The 24,057-nt window shown below is 38.6% G+C and overlaps 3 protein-coding genes across 12 annotated transcripts in view; 1 reads left to right on the top strand and 2 right to left on the bottom strand.

The window, feature by feature from the left end:
- The window catches only part of SLC17A1 (solute carrier family 17 member 1), a 228,744-nt gene that overhangs the window by 107,101 nt on the left and 97,586 nt on the right, over window positions 1-24,057 (bottom strand). The window lies entirely within an intron of this gene.
- LOC309812889 (histone H2B type 1-A-like) lies at window positions 6,882-7,418 on the bottom strand. The gene has a single exon (XM_082637176.1). It carries the CDS (start codon window positions 7,396-7,398, stop codon window positions 7,018-7,020), a length of 381 nt encoding a protein of 126 aa, XP_082493302.1. The 5' UTR covers window positions 7,399-7,418; the 3' UTR covers window positions 6,882-7,017.
- Window positions 7,675-8,620, top strand: LOC309812888 (histone H2A type 1-A-like). Its single transcript, XM_082637175.1, has one exon. The coding sequence runs from the start codon at window positions 7,685-7,687 to the stop codon at window positions 8,078-8,080; it is 396 nt and encodes a 131-aa protein (XP_082493301.1). The 5' UTR covers window positions 7,675-7,684; the 3' UTR covers window positions 8,081-8,620.

The following is a 24,057-nucleotide window of genomic DNA, read 5'->3' as shown; positions in this document are numbered from 1 at the left end:
TCTTCTGATTTTTCACAAACCACAATGGTTATTGGTTAATCTTTTATTTTTTAACTGTGTTTGTTTATTTGCTATTTCTTTACTCTTGAATTTAGTTTTACTGATTTCTTTTTCCTAATTATTTTTCCCCATTTTCCATTATTTAGCCTTTCTGCTTCCAGTAGTTCACTTTATTTTTGTTTTTCCTAGCTTCTTTAGTGGGATGCTAACTTTATAGCGACAACCTTTACATTGCACAGTTTTGATATAAATAATTTCAGTTACCACAGTTTAGTTAAATAACACCACTTGCCCAAAAACACAGTTCAAATGTCATTGCATGGTGAGTCATTGCATAAACTACAAAATTCACTGCTGGCTCTTTTAGTTCACAAGTCACTGCACAAATAACACATACACACTGTGATCAGTGACCTAATCGTGTCACTTATTTTAAAATTTGTTGGCCAAAATTTGTTGGCATGGTTACTGCACGTTATTCAGTTTATTCAAAAAGAGAAAGTATGTAGTTTAGTTGCCTCCTTGTCTTCCAGTGATAAACTCACATGACAAAAATCAATAGTCAAGAGGGATTTGGCCAAAAAGATGAAAGTACAGCAAGACAAGAAAAAGTAATAACCCTGGAAGCAGAATTTGAATCGAAGGTAAATAGAGTTACTGAAGTAATAGTTGGCCGGGGAAATGTTGACACTGTTGCTATGAAGAGACTAGCTATGCAAACCAGAGGAACTTAGTGAAGGCCAACTGATATAAATGTAGAAAATGGTTGTGATGAAAAGGAAGAAGTTCCAAAGAAAGTGACACTGGCAAAATACTTCATATTAAACGAATTCTCAGAGATATTTCATGGCATTAAAAATGCAAAGGATAAAATGTTGGAAGCTAATCCAAACTTAGAAAGTAACACGACAATTCACCAAAGCATAGGAAGGACACTCACTCTGTATCATAAGTTACATGATAAGAAAAAAAATCAAGCACCATTCAACTACTTTTGGTAAGTTTTTAAAAAAGAAATGACACTAATTCTCATTGTTTTAATATTTAAAATTACAATGTCCTTAATATTAGTTTTTCACTTCCCTTTATATTTATGATAGATGGTGAGTTTTTAATGTTTTGATAAAAATTTTAAAGATCATGGAACAATCATGATTTTTCCCATTGATTATTAAGACTGCTTTGCATAGTCACTTTTAAGATTTCACACTACCTGAAGGACTGCCTGCATTTACACTTTCTAATTTATTAATGTAAGCAGCATTTAAATCTATCATTTTTCCTTTGAGCCATGCTTCACTTTATTCCCACAAGTTCTGTATATATTCTGAATTTTCATTAATGTGAGAGAGATGCTAGGAAAAGCAGATTCCTTCACTTCCTATTGGGAACCTGGAAATCACTGTTATCGACCAGCAAAGCAGTTGGTCAAATTCTCCTTCCATCAGAGATGCAGACCAAATGCAGACCAAGGACCCAGCTTTATGGAACTAGGAGGGACAAACACAGGACGTTGGGATGGGTTTGCAACCTTCAAAGACTTTAATAATGTCAGAGAAATAAGAGTAAAGCTTTAGTCCAAGACAATTCATGAAAGCAGAGAAAACACAGGTTTTTGTTTTTGTTTTTTTTAGGTTAAAGTGTTTAAGAAAGGTGCTGTTTGTCCACCCACATCTCAATCCCTAAGTCATAAAGGACTGGCAAGACAGAATTTTCTGAGAAAAGGGCCACAGCAAAGTTAGGACTCTGCTTTAAATATGATAAGGTTTGGTTTGGGAACTGGGAAAAGCAGATCCTTTAGGTGCTACCCTCCCTAAGCTACATCTGGCTGTTAACTTCACCCTAAAATCATTGCAATGGTTACCAATTGAGATTTGCCATGGAAGCAGGAGAGATATTTGCTGTCTTTCCCTGATTCTAGGCTGTGGTTTTGTTGTGCCACAGAACAGAGAACATAATGGATGCCAGTAAGATGAGGGCTGGAAAAAGGGCAGAGCAACTAGGCCTGTTTAGAAACCCAGATGCTGTAATTACCCAAAAGCCACCACAGTGCCTCTGAATTCAGAAAAGGAGAAAGAGAGCTGGTGTAGCCCTCAAAAAAGAGACTTTCTATTCTCATCTCAGATGGGTCTCTGAGGTCTACAGGGCAAGGGAAACCCTCCCAAGGAGCAGGGCCAGAGGGAGCTAGATCACACCAAGCCCTTACTGCATCGTTCCGGCAGGTGGACATTGTTAGCTCTTCAGTGCAGGGCTGGTCATAGACAAGTGGCTGCATTTTGTTATTTTTCCTTATTTTGTATTCCAAAAAGGTTTTTAAAAATTGTTTCCCTTTCCTTCACTCTTCAAACATTCACTGATAGAGAGAGAGAGAGAGAGAGAAAGAGAGTGTGTGTGTTTGGGTGTGTAAGAGAGGAGGTCCTTACTCTCACTGTTTCCTTTCTACTTTAGTGAGGCAGATATAAACACACAAGGTCATTTCAGCTGATTATGAATGAGAGAGATAATAAGGTGCCTAAGGAAAGCTTTGTATTGTCTGTAATTTACTCTAAAATACTTCTATCCAGATAGTGTGAGGTAAATTTTGTGTGAGTCAATGTTAAGCTAAACCTTAGGATCTGAGAAGTGTAGTAGGTTGAGTATCCTGAAAAAGAACATGTCCAAGTCTTAACCCCTGGCACCTATGAATGTGACCCTTGTTTGGAAATAGGGTGTAGTTAAGAATCTTGAAATGAGATCATCCTGGATTTAGGGTATGCTTATAAGAGAAGGGAGAGGGGCATCAGAGATGCAAAGTAGAGGACCATATGAAAACTGAGGCAGGCAGAGATTGGAGTGATGCAGCTGCAAGCCAAGGAACACCGAAGATTGCCAGCTGCCACCAGAAGCCAGGTAAGAGGCATAGAATAGATTCTCTCTCAGCACCTCCACAAGGAATCAACTCTACTGACACTGTGATTTTGGACTTCTTGGCCTCCAAAACAGTGCAAGAACATATTTCTGTTTTACGCCAACCAGTTTTTGGTAACTTGTTGCAGCAGCCCTAGGAAACTAATAAATGGACTTTTCTAATGAGGAGTTCACTCTCCAGAAGAGGTTAGTCATCATTTGACCCACTACAAGTTCTTTTCACCCACTACAAGTTCTTTAGCTCTTCATCTCCAATCACACTAGAGGGCTGATGGTTAGCAGAAGTAATGTGAGAAATTGTTTCAGTGATAAAAACAATAATAATCAAGATGCATGTGTCCAGCAGACACACATGCATGAATTGAGTGGGATACCCTAGTAACCCCAGTATCCTGTGGCTGTAGAATTGGCATCCTTGATGAAGGAATCAGTCTAACAGCCAAGGAATATTCAGTTATCTGCTCCCAACTGGATTATTAGTGGAATCCTGCCATCTGATTTTTATATCATCTGTCTCTAGTCTACTTTATATGTAAGGTATTTTCTGGAATCCTTAAACAGGGGTTCTTAGCTTTTATTGTATTATGGATTTCTTTGAAAGTCTAGTTGATCCTATACACATCTTCTTAAAATAAATTTCTAAATACATAAAGTAAAATATGAATTTTAATAATAAAACAATGCCAGGTTGAAACAGTTTTAAAAATATTGTTTGATACAGTAATATTTGTGCTTCTTTGTGCTTCAAATAGCAAGATCAAAATTATAATATTCTGAGGTTGGGATGAGCATAAACAATATTTTGATATATCTGTAACCATGGTTAAGTGCTAGGACTGTAACTATGGTTTTCATTGGCAATAAAGTCACAGGTATAGATAATGTGACTGGCCTATTTACTATATTCAAAACTGAAAGAAATACTAACTTTCAGTTAATGGTTAGTGACAATATTTTTCTTATCTAAGATTACTTTGTCAGTTGTGTGGAGAGTGGATTTTAGAAAGAAAACACTAGGAGCAGTGAGTCTAGTTAGAGACAGTAACCCAGGTGAGAGATGATGGGGGCTTGGACAAAAATGTTGGCAGTGGAGATGACAAAAGAAGTCAGATAATAATAAAATATTTAGGAAATAAAATCTTCATATGTTGTCAAAAGATTGAAATGGAGGTTGAACAGAGGTACTATCAAGGAAAAAATACATTTCTGGCTTGGACAACCATGTGATTGGGGTGGCCCCATGGATATAGGGAACATTGGAATATGAAAACAGGTCTGTCAGGATACATTGGAAACCCTTGTGGAGAGAAATTTTTAGAGATGGATGAGCACCATCAGGATGGTGATATTAAGTAAGCAGTTACTGGTCTGCAGTTCATGGAGAGCCCTGGACTGCAGATATAATTCGTGAATCATCTGCTGTAGGTATTTAGAGCAAGTGTATGACTTAGGTTGCCTAGAGAAAGAGTTTAGTGCTACAGTGTCCAATATGGTGGCCACTAGCCAGATGTGGTTACTGAGCACTTGAAATGTTGCATGAGATATGCTATAAGTATAAAATACACATTGAATTTCAAAGTCCTAATTTTTAAAAATGTAAATTATTATAATTTAACCCTTATTACACATTGACATTTTAGATAAACTGGACTAAACAAAATATATGATTAAAATTAATTTCACTTTTTTTAATGCTATGTGGGTACTGGAACGTTTAACGTGACATATGTGATCGGTATTTGTGGCTTGCATTATATTTCTACCACACATTTGTGAAATTAAAAACGTCTGCTAGGATACTGTAAAAATAGACCACAGACTAGGAGAAAATATTTTCAAATCACTTATCTGAAACAGGACTTGTGTCCAAGAAAATAGAAAAAAGAATGCTTGTAACTAAACAATAAGAAAATAACCCAATTAAAGAATGGGCCAAAGAACTGGACAGACACTTCACCAAAAAAATTTACAGATGGTAAATTAGCATACCAAAAGATCCTCAATATCATTTATTAGGAAAATGCAAATTAAAACAATGAGATATTAAACATCGATTAGAATGGATAACATCCAAAATATTGTACATTACCAAATGCTGAGGAGGATACGGAGCAACAGGAACACTCATTCATTGTTGGTAGTAATGCAAAATGGCACAGCCACTTTGGAAGACAGTTTGACAGTTTCTTATAAAGCTAAACATACTCTTGAGCCTACCATCCAGCAACTGTGCTCCTGGTAATACTTACCCAACTAATTTGAAAACTTATGTCCACACAAAAACCTGCATGTGAATAGTTATGAATTCATTCATAACAGCTAAAAAGTGGAAGCAACTAAGATCCCTTCATTAGATGAATAGATAGACAAACTGTGGTTTATCCATACAATGGAATACTAGTCAACCATTAAAAGGAACAAGCTCTTAATTCACATAACAAAATGGGTGAATCTAAACACATGCTGCTAAGGCCAAAACCAGCGTGGAAAAACTGCATGCTTTTCAACTCAAGAGTTGACAAGGATTTGGTAGCTATACAGACATCTGCTGTTTCACAAGATCTTATGAGGGCAGCTGGGACCCCTGCTTGGAGATGATGCCTCCCCTCCCAGACAATGTGGCACAGATGCCCCATCTGTTAACTCCTTGGATGATTCCCAGTTAAGATATTCAGAGGCTCTTGTAGGGGCTGTTTCTGTGCAGAAATGTAGGGCACTTTTTTTTTTCCTGTGGGTTTTAGTACACATATTCTACCAAATGATACTAAAGTATTTTTTAACTGTAAGGCAGACACACATGAGCACGAATTCTTGTTTTTAAAAGGGAAGAATGAAAAATATAAATTAACGAATTGAGTCCAGCTAAACTACTGGTTTGTGGGAAGTAGTAATAATTTCATCTTTTTAAATGTTAATTTCAGTGTCATTTGTCACTTTTTAATGCTTGTCTGCTAAGAGTCCAGACGATCGTGACAGAGTAGATCTTGCACCCAAAGTCCCTTGACTTGATAAACACCCTATGACCCAATTTGGAACATGTTAGTGTTGGAGTCCAGTAATATAGGACACAAACACCAATTTAATGATCCTCTCATAAAACAAAATGCAAGTGATCCTATTATAATTTGGAAGAAAAGTAACGCCCCCCAAAAATTCAGTCAGTGTTACTTCTGTTTGCCAGTCGGTTGTGGTTAGCCAGATTGCTTGACTCCAATATGGATTACTTGATATGGCAAGACCTCCACACTCCAATATAAAGCTGTTTTTAACAAACAGCCTAGTTTAGACACCCCAATAATGTACAGATGACATCACCAGACCAAGGAATTATTGGACTCGAAATCTCAGCAGCTGTAGGGCACCTAACCTGATCCATAGGAAGAATTTTCACACACTACAGAAAATGTAGACTGGAAGCAAAACAGCCTTAACACTCCCATGCTGAACTTGCCTATGTTCTTTGTCTTTCCACAGCTTCAGTTCTCTTTCAGTCTCTTGATAGAAAGTACTTAAAACAGGACATACCCCAGAGAAGAGCAAGCCACGTTTCTCATGGCACTCGGCCCACCCTCTCTGAAGACAGACTTAAAGGAGCTCTCTTCAACTCAAGAGAGCTCTACTCTTTAATATGCTTAAGAGATCCGGGATTTCACCGGAAATCATTCTGGTTAATAGTCACGTGAGACGGACGAGTTATGTACGTATTTCTTAACCACACTAAAGACAGCAAAGTGAATCTGACAAAGTTACTAGCATAACAGCTATAGCTCACTCTAAGAGTAAGCCTGCCCACATACACTGAGCAGCCAAGTAAAAAGCCTGCAACTCGGCCTTCCCTGGTGGCGCAGTGGTTGAGAGTCCGCCTGCCAATACAGGGGACACGGGTTCGTGACCCGGTCCAGGATGATCCCACATGCCGCAGAGCAGCTGGGCCCGTGAGCCATGGCCGCTGAGCCTGCGCGTCTGGAGCCTGTGCTCCGCAACGGGAGAGGCTGCAACCGTGAGGCCCATGTACCACACACACACAAAAAAGCCTACAACTCTCTAGAAAGTTAAGTGGCTCTTAAAAGAGCCTTTGGGTTACAGAAGTTGTCTGGTGGCTGAATCTCTTTACTTGGAACTACTATATTTAGTGACAGCCTTGGTGCCCTCGGACACTGCGTGCTTGGCCAATTCCCCAGGAAGCAGCAAGTGCACTGCTGTCTGGATCTCCCTGGATGTGATAGTCGAACGCTTGCTGTAATGCACCAAGCGAGACGCCTCCTCTGCAATGCGCTCGAATATATCAGTAACGAAAGAATTCATAATGTTCATAGCCTTTGAAGAAATACCAGTATCCGGGTGAACTTGTTTCAGTACTTTATAGATATAAACCGAATAGCTCTCCTTGCGACATCTCTTGCGTTTCTTCTCCTTTTTCTGAGTTTTAGTCACGGCTTTCTTAAAGCCTTTCACGGAACTAGCACTGCTCTTAGAACTCTGCTCCGGCATCGTTAACCTACAGCTCTAAAACAGCAAACCAGTGGCAGTTGCTCCTCTGAAGCGTGACATTTATATGCGTGGAGCTCAGATGACGTATTAGGCAGCTCACATCTGATTGGATAATGGGTAGTGGCGTGTATGTAAATGAGGTGATTCCAGTATGGTTCTCTGATTGGATATAAGGGTATCAGCCAATCAAATAGTAAATCACAACCCACCGTGAGACTATAAATAGACCCTGTACCTGCCCTAACGGTGTTTGTTTCCGTTATAACAGATCAGTATTCTAGTAGTAATGTCTGGACGTGGCAATCAGGGTGGTAAGGCACGTACTAAAACCAAATTTCGTTCGTCCAGAGCCGGCCTGCAGTTTCCTGTGGGCCGAGTCCACCACCTTCTCCACAAGGGCAATTACGTCGAGCAGATTGGGGCCCGTGCACTGGTTTACCTGGCAGCGGTGCTGGAGTACCTGATGGCCGAGGTCCTGGAGCTGGCGGGCAGTGGGGCCCGTGACAAGAAGAAGATGAGCATCATCCCGCGTCACCTGCAACCGGCCATCCGTAATGACAAAGAGCTCAACAAGCTGCTGGGCGGTGTGACCATCGCGCAAGGTGGCGTCCTACCCAACATCCAGGCGGTGCTGCTGCCCCAAAAGACCGGGAGCCACCACCACAAGGTCCAGTGCAAGTAACACTTCACAAGTTGTAAAGCCAAGTGAGTAACCTGAACGTCTAAAGGAGAAAAGCCCCAAACTGAAACCAAAGCCGCTCGTAATTACTGAAAAACAGCTTAGGTTTACAAAGAGTACAAAGCAGTGACTGAGTGGCACCAAAAAAGAACTCACCACAACTCCTAACGCTAATAGAACTCTGGACTCTGAAAAGTATCTAGCTCCGGTGACACCTCTGAAACAGTTTAACTTCATAAAAATTTTTACAACAGAAGTCGTGAACTTGGGTATAAATTTTTTACATTTCAGAGTAGATAGAGCAAACATTCTGGCGGGCTCCTGGCGGGATGGGGGTGGGGTTGGAGGAGATGCCATTCTCCTTGGGGAAAGGAGCAAATTTAGGATTGTTCTGACGAACACAATTCCCAAGAAAATTAAGATGCATGATCTTTAGGGAGGATAAAGTTAGACTAAATGAATGGATTAGAAGCAAAGAAAGACTTGTGAAGTTGCAGCTTTTGGCTTAACTCATGTTTGGAGAGCGTGTCTACAAAATGTCAGCCAAGCAGCTAGCAAATCAGCATGCATCACGGCTTCTTGTTCTCTCAAGTGCCCTCTAGCAAGGGATTTCCAAGAGTTCTAGGACGGTTCCATATCCAGAAATCTCTAATCATGACATGTTAAGCCAAAAGATAAAAGACATACTTGACAGCTAATTTACGTGAAAAACAGCAAACAGGTTGATAGTGTGTAGGATAAATCTCAAACAAGACATACCATTTTTATGGTAAAATACTATCAATATTAGAGTGGGTAAGTAATGTGACAAGGCAGCTTTCTACCACCAATTATTCAGGAATAGTAAGCACTGAATTCAACAGATTTAACCACTGAAAATGAAGCAAAATACTTTGTTGATCCTTTAGCACTGCCTATGAGTAAACACCCACAGAGACAATTGACAGATAAGAAAGCAGCCAAACACAAAAGTTTTGTACGAAAACGAAAGCATCAATTTCCAAACACAACAGAGAACAAAAATCTACATGTTTATAATTTAAAAATTCCTTAAACAGTTGCCAAGTTAAATTTTGAACACTTGTCTATAAACGTATACGCAAACCTATGTATAGAACTGAAGTGTTCTAAAATTACAAAAACATAGTTTTAGAAAAGCTATGTTAACACATTTAAAAATACTGATGAAATGTAAGAGTTTCTGGAAAAATATAAATTGCTTAAATTGAACCTAGAAAGCAGTGAGGACTAAGATAAATGGGAAAAAGAGTCATCGATGAGCTACCATCCTCTTAGATATATAAGGAAAAGAGAAATCTATGGCTAAGGAAGTGGTTCCAGATTATGAAAAAATGTATATTTTTGAAGAAGTAAAAAATCTAATGAAAACATGCTACTACGTGTAGTGCAATATAAGTTTTAAATAACGCATAAATCTCCATTAAGTGTAAACTAACGTTGGCAGCCCATTAAATAATTACCAAACAATGACAAATGGGGATCTAAGAATGTGAGGTGGTTTCAATGTTGAGTGAAAGCAAAAATTCACTATAAAGCCAAAGGGGAAAATAGTCTTGTTAAACTCAGAAGATGCTTAACATTTGCTAGTATGTTTAGTTGGATAGTTTTTGTTTCTTAGTGGAATAATAGTAGTTACTGTTAGCAGACTTTTTCTTATATTTTAATACTATTCTGGACTATGTTAGACAAATCATTTAGAAATATTAAAAGGATTCTGCTGTAACAGAAGGAAAATAAAATTAGGTGCAAGTAACATCTGCAGGGTAATGCTTCACAATTAACTGGGAAATAATTATATTGGAAATCAACAGTTCTCTTCAGAGCCATCTTTCAGAAAAGGAGCTGTGATCAAGTTTCAAAAAAAATAACATTTCAATGAGTCATTTATATTCAATGTAATATTAATTATAGCTACCTCAAAATGCTGGTGTTGAAATTAGAACATTCTTTAACACCATACACAAAAATAGACTCAAAATGGATTAAAGGCCTTAAATGTAGGACTGGATACTAAAAAACTTAGAGGAAAACATAGGCAGAAAACACTGTTTGACATAAATCTCAGCAATATCTTTTTTGATTCATCTCCTAGAGTAATGGAAATAAAAATATAAATAAATGGCACCTAATTAAACTCAAAAGCTTTTGCACAGCAAAGGAAACCATAAACAAAACGAAAAAACAACCCAGAGAATGGGAGAAAATATTTGCAAACAATACAACCGACAAGGGATTAATCTCCATAATTTACAAACAGCTCATGCTGCTCAATATCAAAAAACCAAACAACCCAAGCAAAAAATGGGCAGAAGACCTAAATAGACATTTCTCCAAAGAAGATATACAGATGGCCAAGAGGTACATGAAAATATGCTCAACATTGCTAATTATTAGAGAAATACAAATCAAAACTACAATGATATATTACATCAGTCAGAATGGCCATCATCAGAAAGTCTAGAAATAATCAGTGCTGGAGAAGGTGTGGAGAAAAGGTTGGTTTACATTCCCACCAACAGTACATTCTACACTGTTGGTGGGAATGTAAATTGATACAGCCACTATGGAGAACAGCATGGAGGTTCCTTAAAACACTGAAAATAGAGCTACCGTATGATCCAGCAATCCCAGTCCTGGGCATATATCCAGAGGAAACCATAATTCAAAAAGATACCTGCACCCCAGTGTTCACTGAAGCACTATTTACAATAGCCAAGACATGGAAGCAACCTAAATGTCCATCAACAGATGAATGGATAAAGAAGATGTGGTACATATATACAGCGGAATATTAGCCATTAAAAAGATGAAATCATGCCATATGCAGCAACATGGATGGACCTGGAGATTATCATACTAAGTGCAGTAAGTCGGACAGAGAAAGACAAACATCATATGATATCTCTTACATGTGAAATCCAGAAGAAAATGATATAAATGAACTTATTTACAAAACAGAAACAGACTCACAGAATTAGAGAATGAAGTTATGGTTACGGGGGAGGGGGGAGAGGGGGGAGAGTAGGGGAGAGGGATAGATTGGGAGTTGAGGACTGACATATACACACTGCTATATTTAAAATAGGTAACCAGCAAGGACCTACTGTATGTCACAGGGAACTCTGCTCAATATTCTGTAATAACCTAAATGGGAAAAGAACTTGAAAAAGAATAGATACACGTATAACTCAATCACTATGCTGTACACTGAAAACTAACATAACATTTGTTAATCAACTACACTTCAAAATAGAATAAAAATTAAAAAAGAATTTTTTTAAATGCTGGTGTTAATCTTTTATCCTCAGTTCATGCAAACTGTTATATGAGAAGCCATTTTAATAAGTAAAATAAAATTGGACTTTTTGGTGATAGCAGTTTTTCATTTATAATTTCAGAAAGCCATACCAAACACTTAGTAAAAGAATTGTAATATTCCACTGGAATCAGACTATGGAAAAACTGGGGAGAAGAAGGGGGGTTAAAGACAAATGAAATCAGGAGAAACAGGATAAATGAGGCTTGATGCTGAAGCCCAGAAGGGGAAATAAGTACATCTGATTACTATCTAAATGGGTAAATGAGGAGCCCAGGGGTTAAGTGAGCAATCATGCTCTAATGCAGTCTATTACGCAAAACACGGGAAACTGCCTTGCTGCTGTGAGTAATGAGTTACACAAGCATCAGCAGCACTGACAGAATTCAAATACACAAATTTATATTCAATGCAGTACAGTGAGTTTTTCTTTTTCTTTTTTTTTTTTTACTACAACACATTAAGAAATCCGTTTTACTATATGAGCAAAATCACACTCAGAAATACACATGCATACAAATAAAAGTTTTCATAAACAATATGCCACTGTGGAAGGATTCTGAGATTACTGTTCTTAATTATTCCGTTTTGCTCAACTGTTCTCTTGAGCATCCTATTTCACAAGTGGTTCATGATTTGCTGTTTGGAACGCTGAAATGATAGGAATGGCTGATCCAAGCAGCTCATGAGGCACACAGGTTTAGCCAATAAAGAAACTGCACTTCTGGGCCAAAATATTCATTCAAAGAGTGGGAATGCCACCCAATCTTTCCTGGGATTCTCAGACCTGGAAATTGAAGGGACGCATTTGTACAGGTGCAGGGCAATCTGAAGACTTCAGAAAATTAATCCAGAGCTGTCAGTGGCTAATCTCTTGTTCTTAGAACAAATTAAGAAAATGAAGGCAACATCAGAAAAAAGAAATTCTGTGGCTCCCCTCTCTAAGGACTTAGTCCCAGTAGCTTTTCTTTCTGTTCTCAGAGTTATTCAGGTTACTTTTAATGTCTCCCCTATTTTTCCTTAATATATTTCAACTACGTGTTTCACTTGCAAGCACATTTGTCTGGCAAATTCAAGGGACAGCTTTCAACTTGGCACAACGAAAACCCTCTGTCCAGCACCACTGTCAATGAAATGTGTTTGGTCATTAATCTGGGTCCTTCATCTCAGTACTTTTTTTAGTACTGAAATGAAAATGGCCTTGCTTTTAATCATGGTGTACCACTGAGATAAATACAGAATAAGTGAGAGAGAGGCAGAGGAGAAGGATGAAATTTAGTTAAGGGATGGAATTTTCCTCCTTCTTCTAATGATATAAGGTAATTAAAAGACAAATTTAACACCAAAAAAGGAGTATGTCTGGCCCTTTGAGAGTATTTGTGGATCATCAGAACATTCTGATGGGGTCATCCTTTCCGGGTGGGGATCCATTCCATGCAGTCACCTTTTCAATCCTTACCTCTACTGCCAGAATCCATATGAGGGCAATGAGATAACGTCAGTCTGTCACTCATGGTTCCTTCTCTTACCCAATGAGTCATCTAAAATCTTGAAATTTTATCAGACCTGGATCACATTTAACTAAGTTTGCCTCCAAGCCCTTTCTACCCAGGAGAAATAAAAGTGACACCCTCTTGTCTTTTCCATCTTGAACTTTACTTTCTTACATGGTCCAACTAAACTCATCAGTGTGTTAATCAACCAATAATATATGACCATCATATACTAAAGGCACCCAAATAACATGATGCTGGAAATAAGAGACAAGCTTGCTGCATTCACTGAAATATAATAGTGATATTAGATCACAGTTTCCCCCTTAAAAAAATCTGGCAGCAAAATTTAGGTTTTCCCAAATGAACAGTCTCTCCTCTTGTTACCATAAATAAATATAAAAAATAAATCCTGTGTGATATAAGTCATTTCATTCCTGATACCTTTCTTCTGATTCTCCTTAATCCCAACCTTTCAGGTTCTGCTTGGATTCTAGTTGGTATCTGTGTTCATTCTGGGTTATCCAGGATCTCAGATCATCTCAAGGGCCCCAGTAGGGCCTAAATCCAGTAACAAGTATTCTTAGAAGAGACAGAAGAGAAGACACACAGAAGAGAAGATTGCGTGGCAGATGAAAGCAGAGATTGAAGAGATGCAGCTACAAATCAAGCAACACAAAAGATTCCTGGAAGCCACCAGAAACTAGAAGGGAAGCATGGGACAACTTATCTCTCAGAGCATCCAGAAAGAACCAATTGTGCCAGCACCTGATTTTGGACTTCGTCCTGCCAATATTACATGAGAACAAATTTCTATTGTTTTAAACTACCCAGTTTGTGAAAATCTGTTATGGTGACCATAAGAAATACACTCTGTTAAGAGGATGAAAAGACAAGATACAGGTTCAAAGAAAATAGTTGCAAAATACATATTTGATAAAGGGCTAGTATCTAGAATATATAAAGAACTTCCAAAATTCAACAGTTAGAAAATGTTAAAGAATCCAATTAGAAAATGGGCAAAAGCATGAAGGGACATTTCACCAAAAAGGGTATACAGATAGCAAATAAGCACATGAAAAGCTATTTAATACCATATTTTATTAGGGAACTGTAAGTTAAAACCACAATGAGATACCACTATTATCTCACACCTATTAGAATGACCAAAATCCAAAACACAATATGACAGTATGAAATGCTAAGTAGGAGATGAAGCAACAGGAACACCCATTCATTGCTGTTTGTAACACAAAATGGTATGGCCACTTTGGAAGACACAGTTTCTTACAATAGTAAGCATTGGCTATTTGATCCAGTAATAGTGCTCCTAGGTATTTATCCAAATGAGTTTATATGTACATTCACACACATACACATAAAATGTTTATAGCAGCTTTATGCACAATTGCCAAAAACTGGAAACAACCAAGGTGTTGTTCAACAGGTGAATGGATAAATAAACTATGTTACACCCATACAATGGAGTATTATTCAGTGATAAAAAGAAATGAACTATCAAGCCATGGAAAGGCATGGAGGAATCTTAAATGCATACTGCTAAGTGAAAGAAGCCAGTCTGAAAAGACTACATACTGTATGAGTCCAACTAATCATATCATGGAAAAGGTAAACGATAGAGATAGTAAAAAGGCCAGCAGCTGCCAGGGTTTGGTGGTGTGAGGGGGCAGGGATGAACAGGTGGAGCACACAGGATTTTTAGGGCAGGGAAACCACGCTGTATAATACTATAAGGTAGATACAAGACATTATGCATTTGTCAAAACCCACAGAACTTTACAACACAAAGAGTGAATCCTAACACAAACTATAGACTTTAATAATAACATATCAATAGTGGTTCATTAACTGTAACAAATGTACCACACTAATGTAGAAGAAGAGGAGGTACATGAGAAGTCGCTGTACTTTCTGCACAATTTTTCTGCTTTAAACCTAAAACTGCTTTAAAAAATAGAGCCTATTAAAAAAAAAGCCAACTCCAAAAGTTTACCTACTATAAATTCAATTTATAGTACATTCTTGAAACGACATAAGAAACAGAGAATATACTAGTGGCCCAAGAGTTGAGGAGGTGGTAGCAGAGAAGTATCTGTGGCTATAAAAAGGCAACATGAGGGATCCTTGCGGTGATGGCGATATTCTATATCCTGATTAAATCAATAGCAATATCCTGGTTGTGATATTGTACTAAATTTTGCAAGATGTTACCTTTGGGGGAAACTTTTGCACCACGACACAGCCTAGCCCAGACACCATCAACCCTTGAATAGGTGACTAAGACAGCCTCTTCTCCAGTTTCTTGGTTCCTAGTCTTGTGCCTTGTATACCATGCACCCCACAGCATCCAAGGGAAATCCAGTCCCCTTATCCACCCCATAGGACCCTTCATGGTGTGGCCCTGACCACCACTTTGATCTCATCTCCCACCATTAACCTCACTCACTCTGCACTGGCTACGTTGGAGAAACTTGCTGGTTCCTTTGCCTGGAATGTTCTTGCTCAGAGCTGCCTCTTTCTCATCATTCCCATTTCAGCTCACATATAACTTTCTCACACAACCAGGTAAAGTGGTTAGATTTGGCAAAGTAGTTGCCCTCTTCTCCAGATGCTAGTTACTAAGTCACTGTCACCGCTACTCTCATTTTCTTCATAGCAAATGTCATTCCTCTTTCTTTTCATTTTGTGCCCCTCCTGGAGACTTTGCTGGAGTTAACAAGGCAGTAGAAGTTGGGACAAAGCTGATATAGGGTAAAGGATGCTGGTGTGGACAGTACGCTGGCATTATTGCTGGTTGCCAGAAAAACTAGCAAGTGCTTCTGTAATAATAAGTAGAGAGAGAGGAAATTTAATGAGAATTGAGTCCTTCAGTCACAAATGCAAGAGAAAGGGCTAAGGTAGCAGAACATTCCACTTATTGGCTCAACAAATATTTACTGAATCAATGAAGGGACAAGTGGTCAGTGAACTCTTAGGCACTGGTACACTAGAAGAGTCCTTATAGGTGTAACCCTTGGGGGAAAATGTTACTCTGAAAGCTATGTCTTCAGTTCTGTGACTGCTAATAACTCTGTCAATTAAACTAATTGCCCTAAGGTGTAGACAGACATGATAAGCAAATTACTTATACAGCAGGATATTCAGTCCCTTCTTGTGACAGGTTTCTTCTCAGTTAGCAGAGCCACTCTATTTTGCCAATGAACAATGATTTGGATTTCAATTCAACTTTCAGTTTGTTTCTGAATTTCAGGGTGGACTGGAGGGCTCCTTGGTCTCCAACATCTGTGCTTTTGAATGACGTAATTAGGCAACTGTTCTGTTAGTTAACCACTACCAACTGTAGTTGTGACATGCACAGACATTATGCAATGTTTGCACTTATACTTTAAAAACAAATCATCAAAGAATCAGATATATACTTGTTTTATGTTAATAGAAGTAGTACTCCATAGAGAGAAATTAGAAATTTTATTTTACCAGCAACTCCTGCCCTGCCCTCACTTCCCTTTATATCTGCTCAGCCCCATAACTTTTCTGATCACTTTCAGAGAGTGAAAAGTCCATTGGTTATTTTCAGCCTCCAAATAATCTCATGTTATAATTAATAGCTGCAGTCTGATGAAAAGCATAAAACTCCAAATTTTATCTAAAAGTAGATCTCGAGGGGTATGTGGCCCCTCGAGACAGTTCTCTTGGGCAGGATTTTAAAAGGCTGTAAATTGGACCTCTCCTGAATCATTCGTATCTGGTTCAGAAAGAACCTGCAGGTCTCTGTCCAGGAGTCCTTGCACCTGCTGCTGTGGGAGGTTTCATGACCTTTTGGTGTGCTGTGGGCCCTTCTCTGCTCTGCAGCCTCAGGCCAAGAGTCACAGCCCCATGGCCTTAGATTCTGAGGCCTGTGTCACTCATCAGTCCCCTTCTCTCTCTCACACATACACACCGGCATGCACACACACAACCTCCAGGGGACATAAGTCAATCTCTGGGTGACCCCTTTGCAGGCAGCAGCTATCGTTTGACTTGAGGTGAGGGGCGGCACCCACTTGCCCTCTTTCATGAAGGCAGGGTGAATAAGAGACGGAGCGTACCAGCAACTACATCTAAAGAAACCCTCTCAGCTTCTTCATGTCAGTCAGTTTGTGCCCTTGAAGTGGGCTCAGCAGCCTCCTCCTTCTCCAGTCTTTCCCATCGTTTTGGAATGAAGGCAACATGTATTGTTTTCCTCTCAGAATAGGATATGTTCATTCAAATTGGAGTCAGAAGAGTGCTATTTGAACGTCCATTTACACTTAGACACATTACTGCACATGTACACAGGTGCACACAATTTCTGAAGGTGTCAGGATGAAAGATTCCACACACTGTGACCCCAGTTTTTGTGACAGCTTTCTGTTGTTGCAATTGTAAATGTTTTTTTAATCACAGTAATAATTCACAAATACATTATTGCTGTAACACATTTAAACACCATAGATAGAATTAAATCCCCCGTGGCCATCCCTCTCCAAGGGAGTGTTCCTCTGCCTTCCCTTATATACAGATGACCAGTGTTACCAGATTCATGCATCTTAATTTTAAAACCAGAGCTCAGGACAATGTAGATGAGAGCTGTCACTCTCTCAGCATTGTAAATTTTCTATTCATTCATAACATAAATTACATAATGGAATATTATGTATATGTATGTTTTACTTATAATCTTATACTTACTATTCTACAATGTACTTTTTCCACCTAATGTCTGTTAAATCTTTATATGCTTTTTAATATAGACCCAATTAATTCTTTTTGACTGCTGTATTCTAAAATTTACATGTACTTTACTTAACTATTTAAATATTAATGATCATTAGTTGTTCCTAATTTTTTACTTTTACAAATATTGCTGCTACAAGGAGTGTCTTGGGACATACTCTGTGCGGCTGTGCAGACACCATGAAGCAGCAATATCAGGTAGAAGGAATGCAGTTTGACCACCATAAATAACAGCTTATTACTCACACTTCTGCCTAAACTTGGTGATAAAAGTCTTTTAAATATTTATGAAGGTTGATGGGTAAAAGATAGTATGATATTGTTCTTTTGATATCCATGGCCTTCCTTTATAGTAAGGCAGACTGCATTTCCCACTGTTTGTTCTTCATCTGTATTTATCTATTCTTCTGATAGTTACCTGCTCTTTACCCATTTTCCTATATTTTGTCTGTTTAAAATTATTTTGAAGAGGTTTAAAAAACACCTCTCCCATGTCTGATATCATACTGAAATGGATTTCCCCCCTTTTGTCAATGACCTTTAATGGCATCTATTATAAATAAGGCCTGTGCTTTTTGTATCCTGCAATATACAAAAAGCAGTATACATATACTGCAGTCTTATGATATGTCTAGGTGTAAATTTCATTTCATTTCTTTGGCTTGACACTCTTTGTAATTCTTGAATCTGAGAAATCTTGTGTTTCATCTATTGTGAAGGAGTCCTATTCATTATTTTTAAAAGTATTGCCTGTCCTCAATTCTCTTTATCTTCTCCTCCTAGAAGTCTTATTCAACATATGTTGGACCTTTTCACTGCATTTTCCAGATCTCTTAACTTTGCTATCATACCTCATTATCTCACTCAGCCTTATTTGATATAATTTACTTAGCTCTATCTTCTACTTCACTAATTCTTTCATTAGCTATGCCTAGTCACCTAGTTTCCAATTTCAATGCCTAAATCTGTCTTTTGTATTTCAAGCAGTGTCTTTCTTAAATCTGCCTGTTCTTTTTGGTATCTTCTTATGTTTTAGAGTCTATCTTTTATTTCTTCAATGATTTTAAGCGTGCTTATATAATGTTTTTATCAGTGCATTCTATTTTTTTTGAAGTTTTCAGCAGTTTAATCCTGCTGTGTGTTGAGTCTAAGGACTTGCTTTGGATGATCACTTCTTTGAGTGTTTATAATTTTGGATCTTGAGGTCATATTAAGAGGAACTTCATCTTCAGTAGTTCTGTGTGAACTCTGTTGAGCAAATCAGGCTAGGCCCAATTCTTACTTCAGTTTTTCAGCGGAGGAAGAGTTCTCAGATAGTGAAGACAGTGTGAATTCTAACCCCTAACTACCCATAACATAGTTATGAATTTTTGTAATTTTCAGAAGAGGCTCAGGACAATGTAGATGAGAGTTGTCACTGTCTCACTTGTTGCAAAGGGCAGAGCCTCCAACTCAGTTCTGAACCTACTTGAGGCTTCTGGCTCTATCTTAAGATCTCTATTATAACTGCCTTCCTAACATGAGTCTAAGGCTTTATCCTTCATCCCAATAGGGACCTGGGTCTCAAGCCCCTGCATCAGTGAAATTGATGCCTCGTACCCAGGCCCAAGATCTCTGAAGAGTAAGCTCATACCTCTAAATTTTCATCACATCCATGGGGATATCTCTTACTATCTTTGGATCTATGTATTTATTATTTATTTTGATGTGGACCTTATTTATTTATTTATTTATTTTCTGGTATGAGGGCCTCTCACTGTTGTGGCCTCTTCCGTTGCAGAGCACGGGCTCTGGATGCGCAGGCTCAGCGGCCATGGCTCACGGGCCCAGCCACTCTGCGGCACGTGGGATCTTCCCAGACTGGGGCACGAACCCGTGTCCCCTGCGTCAGCAGGCGGACTATCAACCACTGCGCCACCAGGAAGGCCCGGACAGATATCATCTTGATCTTCCTATCCCTTTTCTCCCAGGGGCCCCTGAGCTTCTGCCTGGGTTCAATGACAGATATCACCTTGACCTTCCTATCCCTTTTCTCCCTGGGGCCCTTGAGCTTCTGCCTGGGTTCAATCAAATAAATGGAAGCCACTTTATAATTCCAGAAAAAAAGAGGTTTTTTTATAGGGGATGGAAATAGTCCACAGAGTTTGGGAGGCTGGGGAAGCAAAAGTCAAGTTAGTCACTTTCAGGAAATACTGAAGTATAGGTTGGATGGGAAACCACTAGCGATCCTGTGTAGCACATAGTAGGCAATTTTCAGGGGGATTCACACAAGGCCCAGGCAAAAACCCCACATCTACCATCACCGATCCTCATACTCCTGCCTGTAGCGGCCTCCGCGGCACAGTGGCTTCTCACTGTGTTCAGCCTTCCAAATCCTGCCCGAATGCCCTCATTATTAGAACTCTGTTTGCGTGTAGGTTGAGGATTATAGTTTCCAAGTATTTGTCTGTTACTGTGAAGAACTGAGAAGAGTAGAGATGGCAGTGAGAATTAATAAACAATATTGGGCATGGCTTCCTTGCTCCCTATCAAAAGCCTGCACGGAGGTAAATACACCCTGGCCTATGTTAGGAATGTCACCTAAAGATGAATCTGCAATAATATTCCTTTCTGAAAGTCACAGAAACCAGTAAAACAAGCACAACAGTTTGAGAAATGTTAAAACTTGGGAATTTTTCCTACTACACACTACAAACTCTAAGGCTTGTTGATAGATTTAATACGATTTGGATGAATTGAGAGGATGCCAAGAGCAGACAAAACTCTCATCCTTGGAGCATGGCCCAATGTTATAGGAAGAAAGGGGAGGGCACTGGGAAGCCCCAGCTGATGCTCCCCAGCTTAGAGCGGCAGTGTCTTGAGGCTGGTGGACCACAGGCAAGGTGAGGTCTTCAGTGCTAGGATATGGTGGGTGAAGCTTCTCTGTGCCCACATCCTGATGTTTTCCTCTCGACAGCTCATCAGTCTTTCTAAACATCTGCCGCTTAGCATCTTGGGGCCAGTGCAACAGAGCAGAGGAAAACATGCATGACTGCAGAAATTAACTTGGAAATTTGGGGGATGTCATTGCAGAATTAAAGTGGAAGAATAGATAGTTTCCCTTGTATTGGTGAAAGAGTTCCAAGATGCCATCCTCCCACCGGCTGCCTCTTGCCCACACACATACACCCTATTACCAGTACATGACAAGAGGACTCCAACAAGCCAAGGTGGCCCACTGCAAGGGTTACAACACATGGGAACAAAGTCAGCACATGATTGGCTTTTACAGTCCAAGACTGGGGGTGGGGGTAGGACCCCCAAGGGACCTATGTAAATACTTCAGCACAAAAAAAAAAGGAAACAAATATGTTAAATAAAAGAGAGATCATTGTATAATGAGGGCATGCCTATCAGGCACTATTCTAAGCACTTTGTATGGATTAATTCATTGAATCCTCACAATAGTCCTTCAAGGAAGGTACTACCAGCATCATCTCCACTTTACAGGAGCAAGAACTCAAGCACAGAGGGACTGAGTAACTCATTTAAGTCATCCAGGTGCTATCTGATTCAAACCAGAGTGGTCTGATTATTAACCATTATATTACAGTGCTGTGCTTATTTTATCTGGGGAAATTGAAGAATATTTTCATTTCCAATTTCTCCAAGTTCTCAAGAATAATAATAATTAAAAAAGCTTACAGTGTATGAAGTACACTGGATCAACAGGAATCAACAGGAAAAGATGAAAGAAGATGAGAAAGAAAACTAAAGAAAATGTCACTTCAAAATTAAAACAATTAGTAGTAGCAAGGAAAGAAATTATCACTATACAAAATCAAATCAGCAATGCAGAGCTGAGGCTTGACTCAGTCGTGGAAAAAGCAGAGGGGTAGTAAAGCAGTGGATCAAAAGATAATGGGTGTGAAGAAGGGAAGAAAACAAAGATTGTACAAAAATAAATAAAAGCAACTTAATTAAGCATCAGTTTGCTGAGTTTACAACTTCAAGGAAAGTATGTTTAGAAACAAAGTAGACAACTCAAATGTAGAAAAAATGTAAAATCAAATCATGAAGGGAATTGAAATGGAAAAAATATATAAGAGCTGATTCTTTGGTAAAGAAGATTCCATTCACAGCAATAAAACAAACAATTCACTATTCAGATTGATCAAAGAGATTAAATACAAGCAATCATGGGGAAAAGGGAGACAGAAGCATTTAAAATGTATAAGGTACTAATTATGGGGAAATAGATAGAGTACATGATTTTCTATGAAACTATAAGTTTAAATTCAGAAAAATTGTACATGTCAAAAAAACTGTGTAATAAAGTGAGAAAGTTGTCCAAAAGTTATCCCTTTTAACAAAACAAATGATTTGTGTCCTGGTAGATTCACTAGAAAAATTCTATGAGATTTTTAAGGAGCAGAAAATGCTTATATTTCCTATGCAGGAGAAATCCAAATAATTTTTGTAGATACCCACCTTAAGAAGGTAAAATATAGCTCCTTACTCCTTAAATGTGGACTGTGCATGTGACTTCTTTCAGAACACAGCATGAAAAGGGCGAAAAAAAGAATAACTTCACAGTTAAGAAACCTAGCAAATACTATCTCAAGCCAGGTAATCAAGATTAATAGCAGTGATAGATCACATTGATAGCATGTATCCTTGATATGATGTGATGAGAATGGCAGTTTACCCCTATGGTCAACCTCTCAAAAACACACTATCTCAGTCTAATCACGAGAAAAACATCAGACAAATCCCAGTCGAAAGGACACACTACAAAATATATGTGACTGATACTCTTCAGAATTGTCAAAGTCATCGAAAACAAGGAAAGGCTGAGAAACTGTCATAGCCAAAAGGATCCCAAGGAGATGTGATGATTAAACATACTATGGTATCCTGAATGGTATTCTGGAACAGAAAAAACTATATTAGGTGAAAAGTAAGAAGTCTGAATGAAGAATCAGCTTTAGCTAATAATAATACATTAATGTAGGTTCATTAATTGTGACAAATGTGCCATACTAATATAAGATGTTAATAATAGGGGAAACTGGGTGTGAGGTGTACAGGAACTCAGTAATTCTGTAAGTCTAAAACTGTTCTACAACAAAAATGTATTAAGAAAAAAGAAAATGACTATGTACCTAAAATACTTCAGATCACAGACTGAAATGGAAAGCTTAAAACTTCCTTTCTTTACAAAGCTAGCATGGCAAAAAATCACATACACATACACACACATTCACAAACTACAAATTAAGCTCAATTATATATGCTAATGTAAAATTCTAGCTAAAATATTAGGAAAATAAATCATGTGTTTTTACTAAAACAGCCTAGTAAGAAGAGATCATTCCAAAAATATAAGGCTAGTTGAATATTATTAATAATAACTATGATGAACTTACATAAGCTTATTCAAATTTCATCACAGCACCTTGAGGCTCTATTATTAACCCCACTTTACAGGTGAAATACTGAAGCCACAGAGAGTTAAGTCAGTTGCCCAAGAACACACAGCTGTAAAGAGAGCAGATCCAGCAGTCTGGTTCTATGATGAAAATACATTTGATCAAACTCATTACATTTCCATAAAAATAAAAAAGCAAAATGGGATAGCTTAATGCCATAAAAGTACAAGAGCCACCAACACCAGCAACATACCTAATGGTGTAATGTGACAAGTATTCCCAGTAGATTCAGATATGGCAGGAGTGCCCACTCTCTCCATTCCTATTTACCATTGTTTAGAAACTGCCAGTGAATAAAATTACCCAAGAGAATAGAGTACGTGTTACAAACGACAAAAAGAATCACCTATTTTTTCCATTATTTGCACATAACGTGTGTATGTGTTTAGCTTTCTTATCTAAACCTAAGGGGGAAAAACAAGATGAAAATGGTAGGGAAAAGGACACAGTTATGGAACCAACAAAAAGTACTTTAAAAACCTGTGTGTGGGGCCTCCCTGGTGGCGCAGTGGTTGAGAGTCCGCCTGCCGATGCAGGGGATACGGGTTCGTGCCCCGGTCTGGGAGGATCCCATATGCCGCGGAGCGGCTGGGCCCGTGAGCCATGGCCGCTGAGCCTGTGCATCCGGAGCCTGTGCTCCGCAACGGGAGAGGCCACAACAGTGAGAGGCCCGCGTACAGCAAAAAAAAAAAAAAAAAAAAAAAAAACCTGTGTGTGACTTAACTGAAGATAATTATAAAATTCCACCTTGGGACAGAGAAAAAGACTTGAATACATGGGGGAACCATGCCTGTTCTTGGCTGAGAGAAGTCAATACTATAAATATGGCAATCCCTCTTAATTTAATCTGCCATATCTATATGATATTGGTCAAAATTCTAGTGTAAATTTTGTGGATGGGGA

Source organism: Mesoplodon mirus (assembly GCF_964341445.2).
Source record: "Mesoplodon mirus genome assembly, chromosome: 12".
NCBI lineage: Eukaryota > Metazoa > Chordata > Mammalia > Artiodactyla > Ziphiidae > Mesoplodon > Mesoplodon mirus.
Note: the sequence above shows the minus strand (reverse complement) of the source record. Positions and strands in the feature narration are given on the sequence as shown.

Excerpts from the sequence above, each read along its gene's own strand:
- LOC309812889 (XM_082637176.1), bottom strand. The coding sequence starts at position 7,398 with ATGCCGGAGCAGAGTTCTAAGAGCAGTGCTAGTTCCGTGAAAGGCTTT.
- LOC309812888 (XM_082637175.1), top strand. The coding sequence starts at position 7,685 with ATGTCTGGACGTGGCAATCAGGGTGGTAAGGCACGTACTAAAACCAAA.